The following is a 15,332-nucleotide window of genomic DNA, read 5'->3' as shown; positions in this document are numbered from 1 at the left end:
TGTGCCTCAGTCCCATTGTTGAGATTTTCTGAATCCCAAGAGTAGAGTGAACAAATGTAGGATATTAAATAGGATACAGGGAGGAAAATTTGCCAAATTCTAACTGTCTGAGTGTGGTAAAAGCATACTATAAAGATGTAAGGCCATATTGAGTATATAGTTAATAAATTCATCAGTTTCTTATTACATTTGTATTTGTTATTGGGCAAATTAGATGTATGGATTATTATTGATTTCAGTTTCTGTCAAAGAGCTTGAGTGAGATAAATAAAGATGTGTCTATCTATCTATCAAATAATCGCCATGTACCGACTTGACCATTAAATAATGAAGTAAACTACATGCCACCCAATAAAAGGCTGGGAAATACTGCCATCGGGTGGTGAGGAATGACAAACTGATGTGATAGTTGTTAGAAGATAGGGCACCAGTAGGTGGCAGTGTTGTTAAAGAATAAGATTGGCTCAGCGATGCGAACGATAAGAGGCATCTTTACTTGGCTTTATGGTTTTTATTTTACAAATGAAAGCTTACAGGTTGTGCACAAATGTGATTTCCTTGTGCCGGGCAGAGTTCATGCTCCACCTTAGCAAAAAAACAAAATTATATCTAAAAGTTTATGATATGAGGAACGAGAGGATTGTCAGTGAGCTTTAATTTTCTAAAGACATTTATTATAGACTGATACTGTTCACAGTCACACCATAAACCCTGTAATAACTTATAATAGACTTATACAGTTTTATATTCCTAAAGATTTGAACTTTCCCCTTGGTAAGAAAAACAAGAAATATAAAATAGGCCTATCTATATACACTCTTGTGAGTCTGCTGGGTCATTTTAGAAATAAGTCCCTTTTGGGTAGTGCAACTTGGTCCCCCCCAAAAATAACATTTTATTTCAACTAATTTTAACATTCTGCGATATAAACAGGGTTGACGATTTCATCTTAAATCAGCAATAAATCCCCTTGTGACATGAGGAATGGAAGCTTGTTGTGTGCAACAGGAAGGAGCAATTGAATGCAAGCTATACAAAAATGTGTAATTGTCAATCTATGGGTAACAAGTTTGACGTGTTATGCTTGACCCACTCAGTATTTCAACACAAAAAAAAAAACTGAAATTACATTATGATTTGACTATTAGATGTTCAATGTTTTTTTTTAAAGTAACAGTTTCACCATATTAACACCAGAGTTCAGTTCACTTAACAGGGTTGACCTTAAAATGAGGGACACGTTTTTTTTTTTTACCTAAAAATGAATCACTAATCACATGAAGAAATTACTTTGTCGAAGCAACCAAACAACTAGGGCTTTACAATGATGGTGACAACTTGGAGAAATGTTGGAGTTAAGCGGGTTAAAATCTTCCTAGAAGTCACAGAGGGTGCATAGATTTGGCACTTTAGCAAGTATTGATTCATATGAAAAAAAAGGCTTTTAAAATGTTAGATTGGTGCACAATTTATACTTAAAATATCAAAGGGATGCAAAAGGGACTCATTTCGTAGAATGACCCAGCTTCTGTCCTTATTGCTACTGCTTATGTCTGACTATGGGAGAGCTAGTGTTCATTGTCCCTGTATAGTAGGCCTAAACATTGAAAAGCAAAATCCACCAGTCTTATTTCAGTGTTTCACAATAGAAGTTGTCAGATAAACATCTGCCTCAGAGCTATGTCTCATAAGTAGTTTACCGTCTGTCTTTCTTACCTTTCACAACATGTCTCCTCTATACACCTGCGTTACAAAAGTCACATGATCCAGGTGGAGTGTCATTGGCTCACAGAGCTTTCACCTGAGAAAGGCAACTGTTCAAAGCATTGACCCAGATATGACACATTGCTCTAGTTAGCCAAACTAACAATAGAGGCTCCAATCATCTTGCATCCAAAATAAGAAAATATTGTACAATCTGTCTTCTATGAAGACAGTAATTAAAAATAAATGTGCCAATTTGCATCCTGGCAATTGAAAATAGTCCAGCTCATTTTTCCATCCATGACACAACCCCTTTCTCCCCTATATATGTTGTGTTTCTTGAAAGGCCCTTAGAATAAAATATATTACACGAGGGCCACACTTCTCAAAGTCTCACTGGTGAAGCTGGTTCATCACTTGCAGCACGTCTTCTAGTATGGACGGCCCCAAGTCAAGGTTCAGGACAAAAGACGAGTCTTCATCGACCCCTGGAGGGGCCTCCACTGGGGGACAAGGAGCCTGTTGGAGGGCCGTGTTCAATTCGGATCCATCCGGCCCCATCGTTAACCCTCCCTCCTCCTTCTTTTCCTGCTCCTGCTTTACCTCCTCTTCGTGGTGCAACCTGTCATGCGCCACCACCTCCACAACATCCAGTAAAGGCAGAAAGAGGCACCTCTGGGGATGGGTTCTGGCTTTGGAGGCCTGTGCATCCATCTCTTCTGGGCTGAGGAGGCGTGGGGGCTTGGGTGGGGGTGGGGGGGTCTCATTGGGGGTGATGTTTGAGTAGAGGTCCTGGTGGCTTTGAGAGCTGTGGAGGATGAGACTTCCGGTCCGCTGGAAGGTTGCGAGGTCGCCGAAGACATCTCCGTGGGCATCCAATCCGATGTGGGAGAGGTGGCGGAAGTCACCCAAGGGTAGGCTGATCATGTTGACTGATAGCAGCTCACGGCGCTTCTGCTTGCGGGGCCAGCGCGTGCTGGCTGATTTGAGGTACAAGGTGGTCTTCAGAGGCATCTTGGACTTAATGGCGTGTACTGTCAGTGAGTTCAACACTTTTAGGCTGAAGTGGAGGTCACTCAGTTGAAGGGTCCAGTTGACCTTTAGGCAGCTCTGAAAATGTGAGGACAAACAAACTAGGTTAAGAAAACTCACTTCAAATGATTTGATACTCCTTCTTTTGTTATTTTATTTTGGCATTTCATAGCTACACAGCCTAAAAATGCCAACGCTAAACAACCTTTGCCACAATTGTTATGATCATCATGATCATTTGCCACGATTGTCATGAAATTGGATTCCAGGTTGAGATCGGTAGCTAGCAATGGCCATATATGGACTGGTAACTGCAGCCACGACTGTATAATAAAATAACCTGTTTTTCTTGTATACATGTGTAACTTCACACACACAGCTTGCGGCACAAAGGTTTTGTCATGGGTGTGACCTTAATCTAGTAAGAATTGATGCCTAAAGAGTGCTGAATGCTGAATTATTTGTCTCGTGGAAGGAAAAGTCTAAACAACCTCTTGTACTGGAAAGTGAACACTGAGGCACATTAGTCTGTTAATAAGTAACCTTGGAGACTTGTTTTATTTCAGGGCCATTACTTTTATCTCTGACCTGATAAAAATGCTTTTTTCTTTGACTGTTGGTGTTTCTGTGATTGCTTTAGCTTTGGTTTCACTCGTTGTCAGTGTTCACACTGTGTTTATGTGTCTAAAGCTACTTGAACGTTTGAGACAGTGTTGCAGTCGTGGCTTGTTGTAACTGGTAGTATCACATTTCTTCTCATTAAGAAGGTGAGCGTTTTTCCCCAGGGCAGTGTTTCATGTTACCTGTAAAGGAACAGTGCCTTGAGAATTCTAAGGAAAATGGTTTACTGGAAGACAACCTGGTTAGGGACTTTCCTAATTTGCCTAAAATGTGAAGTTGATGCTGTCTTATTTGTATTTTATAGTCATAGCAAAAAAGCATCTGAGGAAAATGCTGCTATTAAGGAATGTGGCCTATTTTTCAGACAATGTTGAAATCCCCATGGTGGGCTGTTTTTCTGTACAGTTAGTACAAGGTTTTATAATCTTCCTGATAGTTCCGATCATGGATCCTTAACAACTTAGTTCCAATGGATCTACAATTATTTCGTTTTTACATCTAATATTTGTATGGGGCTTTTAAAGAGACAGCCACGAGGACAATGTGTCAGAGATAGTGCCCCAGGTAAGCTGAGGTAGCTGGCATGATTCAAAGGAACAGTAAAACGGCCAACTGTTGTGTCCAGATTGAAATAATCATTTATTTGGACAATTAGTTGGTCCACTGACACTAAGTCAAGACGTGAACCACTAACTAAAGCCATTACAGTATATAGGCCACACATTGTTTGTTCATTCACTTATTGCTTAAAAGTCTTAAAAGCTTACCGGTGTCTATCTTTGTTTCCACACAAGTGAGGTGAACAGGAAGCAGTCTTTCTATGCATTCTCAGTATATTTGCTCTTCTCGCTCTTCTCTACAGTTTTAGAACACACAGCTCTCTAGACGTTCCATGTGCGAAAAGCGCCCCTAACTCTGAAACACTGACAAGGTCTACTACCCTAAAGCACACACAAACTGAGCTAGACTGCCTTATCAGCTCACCTGTGTCTCTGGGTTGTGTTAGTTTAAAGTGATAAACCGGTCCCTCCACCCTGATTTATCAATATCTCTGTCTGTGCGTCTTCTCTCTTGTGACCGTCTTCTCTCAGGTAGTCCTCTAGTCCCAATAATCTCTGGAATAGAGGGTCAGCTCTTATTGTGGAGGTGTGACAAAAGAGGAGGGGTGTATGACGCTCAGGTGAACTCTTCACTGCTAGGGTTTCTTTCAACGAAGGTAGGGAAAGGGGGAAGTGTTCTAGATTATATCACTTGCCCTGTGGGTCTCAACTTCCTGTTGATAGTTAGAATATTACAATACACAAGGTACAATTTGGTAGTGCTTCAGCAGTTTTTCTCTCTAGAAAGTTAGTTTAGCCAGCTACCTACACGTGGTAGTAATCATGGCCGAATAACTGACCAGGCCGGCAGGGCATGTGCCCAGGGGCCCTAACCTCCAGGGGGCCGACATTGATTTTGTTAGTCACAATCTCTCAGATATCATATGAACATGGCATAAGTCATGGAAAAATGTGTAGAATTGCAGGAACATTTTTGCAGTTTTAAAGCTCTTTCATTTTCACCCCATTGCACAATGAGTAGAATTGCATAAAATTAGTTTTAAAATTGCAACATTGTATCTCTGCCCCATGGCAAAATGTGTAGAACTGCATAAAATGTGCTTTAAAACCAAAACGTTTCTCTATGCCCCATGGCAAAATGCAGAGAATTAGCTTTAATAAAACTATTTTGTTTCTCTCTGCCATCGAGGGGGACCACTAAAATATTATACCCCAAAAAGCTAGGGCCGGCCCTCCCTCCTCTCCAAACACACACCACCTCCGTTTCCTCAATCCACTCGGTATTAATGAAAAAGTTATTCTCTGCTCAGACACAATGTTCAGCTTGCCATAATAGTCCTAAATTATGTAATTCATCTCTCACTACAATGATAATGGTATGCTACAAACACTGACTCAGAGCATCTTATATCATGCATTGATAAATGTCTTTCTCATTTTCTTGCCAATTTGTGGATTTGAGCATTATCATAGACTTTTATGGTCGTTTCTGAATTGTGCCTTTTCAAGGCGCACAACATTTTGTTTTGCGAAGTAAATGATCAGTCTGGTCCTAGGCTTTTACAGATCATGACCAGTGAAAAAAATGTACCCCTCCAATATTAAAAAGGAATTGCATTACAAAATCACCAGCTGAACACCTTGATTTCTTAGAGGCGGCTGTTAGATACACATGGTCAGGGGACCTGCATTCCAAACCCTGTTTGCTTCTCACATTCATTAGATAAGGACTGGTTGCATAATCAGCTTGATCTAATATGAAAACAAACTCTCTTTCTCACACCTTAAGAACATGCTGTCTCTCTGAAGGGTATCAATCAAATATCAACCAAAGTGAATATATGACCTACCATTTAAGGACCGTTTAGATTCTATACACATTTCTCCTTAGCAGCAGAAGGAAGGAGATGAGCAATGCCAAATGAATCTGAAGCTTGTGAAAAATGCACAGAGGCAGGTTCTCACACATTGCACTCCATAGACCTGCTGTAGCCAATATGGAATGCCAATCACCAGATAAGCTCTTTCGTTCACTTGTGTCAGTTACTGCTATTGTGGGCTGTGGAAAGAGAGCAAGCAAACAAGCAAATAATAAAACTTACTTTGCCAGTGACCAGTGTTCCCTCTCATTTTTTTCGGCACTGAGCAAATTTCAGGTCTGCTGAGCGCAAACTTGAATGTTGTGGAAAATTCTGTGCAACTTCCAGCACGCATTTACTGTGAGTACTGAGGCTGTACCTGCTTTAAGTTTCCGTTTTAACAGTGTTCAAGTAGGTTACTGTGGCTAGTTGATCATAATGTAGGCCTACCAGAGTGGCCTACCATCAAAAACAATGGAGATAATGCATCCCATAACATTTTATCATGGAAATAGCTGTTCTATCATTCAGCCTACAGTAGCAGCCAATGTGTGGTGTTCAATGTAGGCCTACATTCCATGAGAAGTTTGAAAAAACATGCAGGGCTTGACATTAATCTGTTAATCCACTTGTTCTCCAGATAAGGAGGTGACTGAAAATGCTTTTGTGATGCAAGAAACCACTTTACAAAATAAAATGCATTATTATTCCCATACCATTATCAGAACCAGACAAATTATGCTACCCTCTGCATATTGGCTACTTAGCTTATTCAAGCCTAAAAATAAAACAGTGCTTTAAGACCAAAAACAGCTCTTTACCTGACTCGCTTTTCAAAGATATCTAGAGTTGTACACATTTTGTGCTCTTGTAGGAAGCCATCACTCCCCTATTGCTGACTACAAATTACAGTGCATTCGAAAAGTATTCAGACCCCTTGACTTTTTCCAAATGTTGTTACGTTTCAGCCTTATTCTAAAATTGATTCAATTGTTTTTCCCCTCCAATCTACACACAATAGCCCATAATGACGAAGTAAAAACAGTTTTTTCTAAATGTTTGCAAATTGTGTAGAGGCACAGATCTGGGGAAGGGTACCAAAAAATATCTGCAGTATTGAAGGTCCGCAAGAACACAGTTGCCTCCATTATTCTTAAATGGAAGAAGTTTGGAACCACCAAGAATCTTCCTAGAGCTGGCCGACCAGCCAAACTGAGCAATCGGGGGAGAAGGGCCTTGGTCAGGGAGGTGACCAAGAACCCGATGGTCACTCTGACAGAGCTCTAGAGTTCCTCTGTGGAGATGGGAGAATCTTCTAGAAGGACAACCATCTCTGTAGCACTCCACCAATCAGGCCACACGTTTGCAAGAGGAATACAGTAGATTGGAACATTGCCGTCATAAATAAATAGCATTTGATGAGAAAACATAACACAAAAACACAACTGGGCTATTTTTATTTTATGATTTATTGAGGCCTCAAAAAATACATGATACCAAATGTGCAACATACTATAGGATTTGTCACAAGCAACAATTTAGTAACACAGTAGTACAGTAGTGAATGTAGCTTCATCAAAGTGCAATTTGTTTGAATGTCTCCAAATGATATTTTACTGTAAATACACTATGACATCAGTACTGTAGGCACATCAAATACTGTAGCCACGTCATATTATATAATCAACAATTAAATTACACCGACATATGTTCTAGAGAAAAAACATCAGTGTATCCTTACCCAAGTTATCACTGACCATAGACACCCCTCCAATCAACAAACACACAGTGAATGCAGTAGTTCAGGTCTAATTGACTGGTGAAAACACTCATGCATTGTTGCAGCGAGACCAAGTGGTTAGTAACAACTTTCACATGATGGTGTCCCTGTTCAGACACCAAACCATTGTTTACCCCACGCCTGTCATGGTCACCACAGAGAAGCCCACCTTCTCCAGCTTGTCCAGAACCACCCGGGGAGGCTCGTCCACATGGTACTCCCAACTGGAAATGCAATGATCTCGTTATTATTTGCCTGAGAACACATGGCATTAGTACTATACATTTGCACAATGTAAATCCATGGCAGCCAAAGGTTTTACATTTATAAACCAACACTGTGGTGTTTGGGTATTTGTTGTAAATTCATACAGAAATTCAGTAAATGGAGAAAGCATAGTTAGGGTCCATGAAGTAACACTAAGGAATTTGTTTTTACACTACACATTTTCTGTAGATTCTGAGCTTCTTTTAAAAAGCAGTAAATGACGCAAATTACTCACAAGTTGTTCCCCAATATGTTGGTCTCTCTGGCTCCTAGCTTCCCGGGTGTTGGACGTTTTGCTGTCTCTCTGTGTGGCTAAATAATGTTCTGTGGTTTGGGGATGCTTCAGTTGATGGAGCTGGGTGAGTTGTGTGTGTACTGACTAAAATCAGCAATTTCCTGCACTGAGAAGGCATCACCAACACAGATACTATCTTTAATATCCTCAAGGCTGTGCTACAGAGAAAATGACAGACAGATTAAACAAACAGACAGACTGCAGAGAAATATTAATGGACATTGAAAAACATGTTTTTCTAGAACCCTTTCATTTCACGCAACAAATGAATCAATGGAATCACCTCAACTATGGGAGTCTGTTGGGACATGGGGCTGACTTGTTACCAAGTACAGGAATTCCTCCACAGAGTTGCAGCAGACAAGTTTTTAAAATTAACCTCTGTCTTGCTATGCTTTCCTACTTTAAAATGTTTTTGTCTGTGGTTTTATTAGATATTTTATTAAACAATTATTGATTAGCAAACAAATAAAACAGAAGACAAACATATGTACATGGTAAGAGTCTAAGAATTTACATTTTATAAGTATCAACGCATAGCGACTCGGGGGTTAATTTAAGACTTTAGTGTGCACCCAATCCTATGCTAACTAAAACGTGTCTCGGTTTCCACTATTGGCTGTCTGGAGAGGAAGACTGCTTTGGCTGTCTGGAGAGGAAAGCAGCCGGTTGTGATACAGCCTGGAATCGAACCAGGGTGTCTGTAGTGACGCCTCTAGCACTGAGATGCAGTGCCACTGCACCACTCGGGTCTTAGACCATTCCTCCATACAGAATCTTTCCAGATCCTTGATATCCTTCGTCTGCACTTATGGACTGCCCTCTCAATTCAAACCACAGGTTTTCAATGGGATTCAAGTCTAAAGACAGATGGCCATGGCAAAATGTTGATTTGGTGGTCAACTAACCATTTCTTTGTGGATTTTGAAGTGTGCTTGGGGTTATTGTTTTGCTGGAAAATCCACTTGCGGTCAACTTTCAGCCTCTTGGCAGAGACAACCAGGTTCTTGGCTAAAATGTCCTGGTCCTGGGTAAAGTTCATGACATCATTGACCTTAACAAGGGTCCCAGGACCAGTGGAAGCCAAATAGCCCCATAAAGTTCCACCACTATATTTTACAGTAGGTATGCGTTTCTTTTCTGTTTATGCACCCTTATTTTGATGCAAAACCCTCCACTGGTGTGTGTGGCCAAAGAGATCTATTTTCATGTCATCCAACAAATGTAAACACCTGGAATCTGCTAAATGGAATTGGCCCTTAAATTGGAACAGGTGCTTTGGATAGATGACATGGAAATAGATCTCTTTGGCCATGCACACCAGTGGTGGGTTTTGCATCAAAATAAGGATGCATAAGCAGAATAAATATTTATTTTTTTTAATCGTCGCAAGGTGAGGTATTAAATTTGACCCCAAAATTTCTCTGCGCAATTGTATTAATACAAAATATAATTTCCCCCAATTTCTTAGTAAACAATATAGCTCAGTATTTGAATCATTTATTTTTGCTCCTCTTTATTACAGGTGTCAATTTCAGAAGCCACTTCATTTCACGTCACTGTGACATGGTTCAATATGGTTTAAGCTATTATAATTGCAGTCCCATGACAGCTCGATTGGTGTCAATACCGCTGAGATGTCTTTTTGTGATACAGAAATATTACTTTAACATTCTAATACACAGTCCTTTCAAATGGATGTCATGTCAATTGGTGGAATCATGTAAACAGAGTTAAAATAACTTATATAGTCAGGAGATCTAATGATAAAACAATTTTAATACAACGTGTCTTATACAGAAACTATGGTTCTTGAACGTACAAACAAATAGAGAAAATGTAGTCGCTAAGGGTGTCAAACCTTGTTAGTAAGGGGGCATGTACTGATGTTTATTCTATTAAGGGCAGATGTTTGACAAATAAATAGATTTGATCTATTGATGTAGTTGAATGTCAAATCCAAAGATGGTTTAAATGAAAAACACTGGTAGAAAAATCAGACACCCGCGAAAAACAAAATCAAACAAAACAATACCACAAACATACATCTAAATATGTCCACGTCTACCAGTGGAGTTAGATTTGAAATATTATTTCACAAGTCCATTGGGTTGGTGAAAAATGTCACATTTCTGTGAAGTTGAGCTCCCTCTGATTCTCAAAGCTGCTATAGGCCCATATACTGTATAATACAAAATGAGTATCCAGTGTAAGCCTAAGCATGGGCAAATCACTGTGCTCCTTAGGGCAATAGGCAACATTCTCTATGCACAGTACCCTCTTGTACTGTAGGAATGCATTCTTCCCTCAGCAATGGGACAGTCCAAAATCATATCAACACAACAGTTATGGCCAGCATCTCCCTATTAGTCATTTTCTTAGCTCTTACCTCTGGGAAGTGTGTACACACAAACACAAGAGCTGCCATTGTGCAAGTCTATGGTAGCGAGTGAGGGGCATAGCCACATGACATACAGCCATGCTCTCACTCCCTGGTATGGTGCCATCTGAGCTCAGTCCTTGGCGTCACCCACCCCATCTGCGTTGATGGCAAACATGGCTTCAGACTCAGGGAGGCAGGGCGAGTCGTAAATTTTGCAGATCCTCGTTTCGCCGCGGCCTTTCCTCAAGTACAGTCTGAAAACAAGGAGCGGTTTTAGCTTGATAGCTAGCTGTATTATTTTAGAACCCAGTGGCTTAACGACTGGCATGCTATGTTTGAAACCATGAAAATGTGAACAAGAGTACAAGTAGTAATACAAGAGAGTCAATGGAGCCACTCACCGGGTAGTGGAGGCATGTGCCATGATGTTGCCCCCGATAGGTTTTTTAGGGTCTGCTGAGAACATGGCGGCACCGTCTACCTGGGCCACCACCTGATTGGTTATCACCACAGCAACGCCAAACTGTGACAAGGCGAGAGTCAAAAAATGTTTTTAGCGTTACGACCATACCATGAACGCTAAAAACATCAAATGGATGTACAGAGAAGGGTTCAGAACGTTGCTGATATAAACATATTGTATTAGACCAACACAATAGGTAAGGAGTTCAGCGAACAGACAAAACCCCTGTAATTCTAGCCCTGGACTTACCTCGTCTGCTAGCCTTAGCAGCATTCTCAGGAAGCGTCCCAGGTGGCCTTGCCGTGCAGCGAGCTCTCCCCTCCCGGAGTAGTCGGTTCTGTAGAGGGCTGTGGCACTGTCCACTATCAGCAGGGCATACCTGAGAGAGAAGGGGCCATATGGTTAGAGACCTATAGCACTGCAGACTAGAGGTAGGGGTACTTTACTAGGATTTCTTTGAGGGTACTGCCCTTATTCCAGATCACTAATTCATGTCATAAACAACAGTATTTACATGGAAGGAAAGCAAGTAATGTGAGAAATGGAAAAACATCTGAATGGTCAGAAACCTCAGGAAGAGGGAGGGAGATGGGCCTGACCTGGACTCTGCCATCATGGCTGAGGCTTGGTAAAGAAGCTGGGTCTGGTGGTCTGTGTTAAAGGCCCTAGCGTAGGCTACGTTGTCCAGAACGTCACTCCCAACAAGTCCATACCTAATAAAAGACAACAGTATCTTCTGGTGTGATACAGCTTTTTGAAGGAAGTACTGCATTTGCAATGGTAACTCTCTGAACAGACAGACATTGATGCCCGTTATTCCTGTAGAGGAATAGTGTGGCTCCAAATTTCAATCTCTGTCAGTGTCATTTAACCCAGTAGTTACTCCATTGTTATTGTGTTGGTCCATGAGAGAACTCACCGCTCTGCTACAGCCAGTAACCTCTCTGGTCTGAAGGTCCCCTCTGTATCAATGTACATGGCTTTTCCCTCTCCACCACCCTGGTCAATGGGCAACTGAGTTGGGGAAAAGCACAATAGATCAAAAACTGAATGTCCTGAGTGCTATCGTCATATTCTGTGAGCAGATGTGATTGGTATGAGATAGGAGTATACAGCCAAGTCTGCCTTTATTAGTATGGGGGAAAAAATGGCATCATGACAAGTACCTGGCAGGTGACTGCAAGGGTGTGGCACAGCTGTGTTTTTCCTGTCCGGAACTCTCCAAACATTTCTGTGATGGAGCCTGTCTCTATCCCACCTGAGAGAGAGAGAAAGCCTTTTTCACGCACACGATGACAAAAAATACATCTGGGCAACTCAAAAATCATGTCCCGAGTCATGACAACAGTTCTAAAAATCTAGGTAACTGGCATAGATCCCAGCCTCACCCTGTAGCAGCTTGTCCAGCTCTTTGGACCCAGTGGAGATCTGGATGATTTCAGCTCGGCGTTGGTGGAACTCTGTTGCTGTGGTGAAGCCCATGGGCACTAGTTTGGCAGCTTCAGCCTTGAGAAAATACCATAGAGGAAGATCAGCCACAGTCATAATATCAGACCTAATGTGAACTGTGGGCAACCCAAAATGAGCAGAAAATAAAAACTCAGATTGGAAAATGAAGGTGACCTAACCAGAACTTTGTCTGCTTTGGCCTCACTGATCCCCTTGATGTTAAGCAGCTCCTTCTTGGGGGCATAGGCCACTGCCTCAATGGTGTGGAAGCCTGCCTCCTCCAGCTTCTTTATGTCACTGGCACTGATGCCACATTGCTGTGTAGGAAACATTGCAAATGTAGGCCGTCATTGTAAATAAGAATTTGTTCTTAACTGACTTGCTTAGTTAAATAAAGGTTAAAAAAAATAAAAAAAATAAATGCACCAACACCTACCTCAAGTCTGCTCAGTAGCTGTGGTCCAAAGCTCTCCTCCTCCTCTACCTCTGCCTCCACTCTGGCCTCGCTCCTCACAGCCATCTTGATTTATGGACAGGTGAGGTATGTCTTTCAAATGGGAGAACGTTTTGACGGTGCAAGAGTTATAACTCTATAGCTAGTAAAAAAGTAAGTATTTTTCACTGAGGAGAAAACAACTGCGAGGCAAATATTGCTTTCCATTGTGTTAGTTACTGAAACACACTTGATCACGACAGGATTTTTTCCCCGATCGGGAATAAGAAATTATTCTAACTATCAACAGAAGTTACACAACCGGAAATTGCAACCAACTACTGTACAGTAAGTAACGTTAGCTGGTCAAGTTGACCGTTCCAGCCTGTTCATGCATCTAGTAATCAAATAATTATTGACTTACTAAGTGAAATAAGATTTAGCTAGCTAGTTCACCTACTAGTAAGTGTTGTATTTCTTGTTTAGAGACTTGTACAGTCTTTGAATGTGACTGATATTCAGGAAAGGTAGCGTTACCTAGCATTATTAGGCTAATTCGTTCAGCTGAGCTACTGAATTACATGATCTGGCATGTCTGTGAGTGACTTGGCTTACATCCAAATGTTTAACTCAAAATAGTAGCTAGCTCATGTTAACTTTAAGTTATGGGATAGGATTTATCCAAACGTTAGATAACAGCGTCCACTTACCTCTTGTTTTTATTGCTTGAACTAAAATCTCCCGCTCGCTAGTCAACGTACTTGTTTATCAGGCTACGTAATTACGCTAACCCTTCCCTCGAGTGCTGGGATTGGACAGTGTTGGGTTGCATCCCAATGAAAAACATGTACTTCCTCACTCCCGTTTCATTCCCTTGATCTGCATCTGAAAAATCAATATATGGAAGCAAGCTAAATGTAGTGGTCAGTAAGCACTATATAACCAAGGCTTTTGCTATTTCTAAAAACGTTTGGCTGGTGTGCCGTCACCCATCTGAGCAGTCAGCTGTGAATGCCCTCACTGGCTTGTGCAATTATGTTGACTGTGATTTGGGTTCTGACCCTCCACAGGATGTGCGGTAAGAACAATGCTGATGCATCTCTTTTAAGGGTTGTTTTCCTTTTCCTCTTAGCACACACACACTTTTGGTCAGTTCACATGAATCTTGACTGGGAGTGAATCTTGACTGGGAGTGAATCGTGACTGGGAGTGAATCTTGGTGGAATAGGATTTGTGTTAATCCGAATGAATTGTGGTTCGACAATTACAATTACTGATACATAACAGTATCAGCCTTGAATGAATAACCATAATATTACGCTATTATAACAGCTATAAACAGGGCTATAATCTCAGTAGCATAAACAATAACCTAAAGATGAGCCTCTTGTCAGAGAAAGAGAAACCTATTACTGAGACTGACAAAATAAAGACTTATGGCACCCTCTCTCTCCGGCCTGGTGCGAGAGCCTGCTGTGCTGAGTTCTTATCTGATCTGCCCTTGAGCCACAGGGTCGCAAATTACTCTGCGCATGTGCGATCTCCAAGACCAGTCTGGGAGAAGCGCAACAACCGCTTTAATTAACTAAGGCTACTATGGTAAGCACTACAGTATCATGCACATATGAAAACTATGTTACCAATAAAACAATGACACGTATGGCAATGGGCACAAGGCTACATTATATGAACAATATGCCAAGCAGTATTGGCAACTCCACCATGAAATAATAGTAACAATGGTACAATAGAACATATGGTTGCAAACTGATCAAAGTTACTAAGTAATTTGTGGTAATTACCCATTATTACACATGTAAAAAATAAATCCAATAAACTCACCTCCAACTTACATTACGATGCACACACCCAATTCATGTATTCTTGTTACTGTCCACAACAGTGCTCAGAAATGTGTCTAACACTCTGATGTGTGCGTGGGTGGGTGCAGTGTCCAGATGTGCCTTTTCAAGCACTCTGATTGGTTGGGAATCTTATTTACAATGACGGCCTACCCCAGCTGAACCCTCCACTAACCCAGACGACGCTGAGCCAATTGTACACCGCCCTATGGCACTCCTGTTCACGGCCAGTTGTGATACATCCTGGGATCGAACCCGGGTCTGTAGTGACGCCTCTACCACTGCGATGCAGTGCCTTAGACCGCTGCGCCACTCAGGATCCCTTAAAACTAAGATAACTAATTATTATTAGGTAGGCTAAACAGCCAAACTAACGGGACTGTGAGGGAAATTTAGGAAGAGAGGAGGGGAGCAGGACAGCCTTTTAAAAAAAAAACAATATTACGACACATTACAAATCAGAGGAGACAATGAGAGGAGGCCACTGTAGACTATTGAGATGCAGCCATATGAGCATACCAGTAATTTCACTGAGGGGGTTCGATTAATCCCACCCAGGCACGCCAGTGTAGGCATGTTTTCGATTGGCTGAAAGTTGATTGCATTCGAGACGTGCCCCATTCA

The 15,332-nt window shown here is 41.4% G+C and overlaps 2 protein-coding genes across 3 annotated transcripts; both read right to left on the bottom strand.

The window, feature by feature from the left end:
• Positions 1-496: 496 nt before the first annotated feature.
• LOC110529685 (cdc42 effector protein 2) lies at positions 497-4,576 on the bottom strand. 2 transcript variants are annotated; one of them, XM_021612121.3, is made up of 2 exons: positions 4,342-4,576; positions 497-2,814 (listed from the first exon to the last, which is right to left on the bottom strand). In XM_021612121.3, the coding sequence occupies exon 2, from the start codon at positions 2,716-2,718 to the stop codon at positions 2,098-2,100; it is 621 nt and encodes a 206-aa protein (XP_021467796.3). In that variant the 5' UTR covers positions 2,719-2,814; positions 4,342-4,576; the 3' UTR covers positions 497-2,097. The 2 variants fall into 2 exon arrangements, with proteins under 2 accessions (XP_021467796.3, XP_021467797.3); XM_021612122.3 differs by having other exon boundaries at positions 4,125-4,499.
• Positions 4,577-9,879: 5,303 nt separating this feature from the next.
• On the bottom strand, positions 9,880-14,796 carry LOC110529684 (DNA repair protein RAD51 homolog A). The gene is made up of 11 exons (XM_021612119.3): positions 14,689-14,796; positions 13,557-13,731; positions 12,850-13,009; positions 12,593-12,730; positions 12,353-12,470; positions 12,131-12,222; positions 11,884-11,978; positions 11,564-11,677; positions 11,214-11,343; positions 10,903-11,024; positions 9,880-10,755 (listed from the first exon to the last, which is right to left on the bottom strand). Exons 3-11 carry the CDS (start codon positions 12,931-12,933, stop codon positions 10,632-10,634), a joined length of 1,017 nt encoding a protein of 338 aa, XP_021467794.2. The 5' UTR covers positions 12,934-13,009; positions 13,557-13,731; positions 14,689-14,796; the 3' UTR covers positions 9,880-10,631.
• Positions 14,797-15,332: the final 536 nt, after the last annotated feature.

Source organism: Oncorhynchus mykiss, chromosome 8, assembly GCF_057628025.1.
Source record: "Oncorhynchus mykiss isolate SJ-2025 chromosome 8, ASM5762802v1, whole genome shotgun sequence".
NCBI classification, from domain to species: domain Eukaryota; kingdom Metazoa; phylum Chordata; class Actinopteri; order Salmoniformes; family Salmonidae; genus Oncorhynchus; species Oncorhynchus mykiss.
The sequence above is the reverse complement of the archived record's forward strand: the minus strand, read 5'-3'. Positions and strand labels throughout refer to the sequence as shown.

What these genes read in the sequence shown, in the direction of transcription:
- LOC110529685 (XM_021612121.3), bottom strand. Translation starts at nt 2,718, where the DNA reads ATGCCTCTGAAGACCACCTTGTACCTCAAATCAGCCAGCACGCGCTGG.
- LOC110529684 (XM_021612119.3), bottom strand. Translation starts at nt 12,933, where the DNA reads ATGGCTGTGAGGAGCGAGGCCAGAGTGGAGGCAGAGGTAGAGGAGGAG. An exon ending in CCAAAGCAGACAAAGTTCTG is followed by an intron (nt 12,471 to 12,592) that starts GTTAGGTCACCT and finishes TATTTTCTCAAG; the next exon opens with GCTGAAGCTGCCAAACTAGT. An exon ending in GCCATGATGGCAGAGTCCAG is followed by an intron (nt 11,344 to 11,563) that starts GTCAGGCCCATC and finishes CTTCTCTCTCAG; the next exon opens with GTATGCCCTGCTGATAGTGG.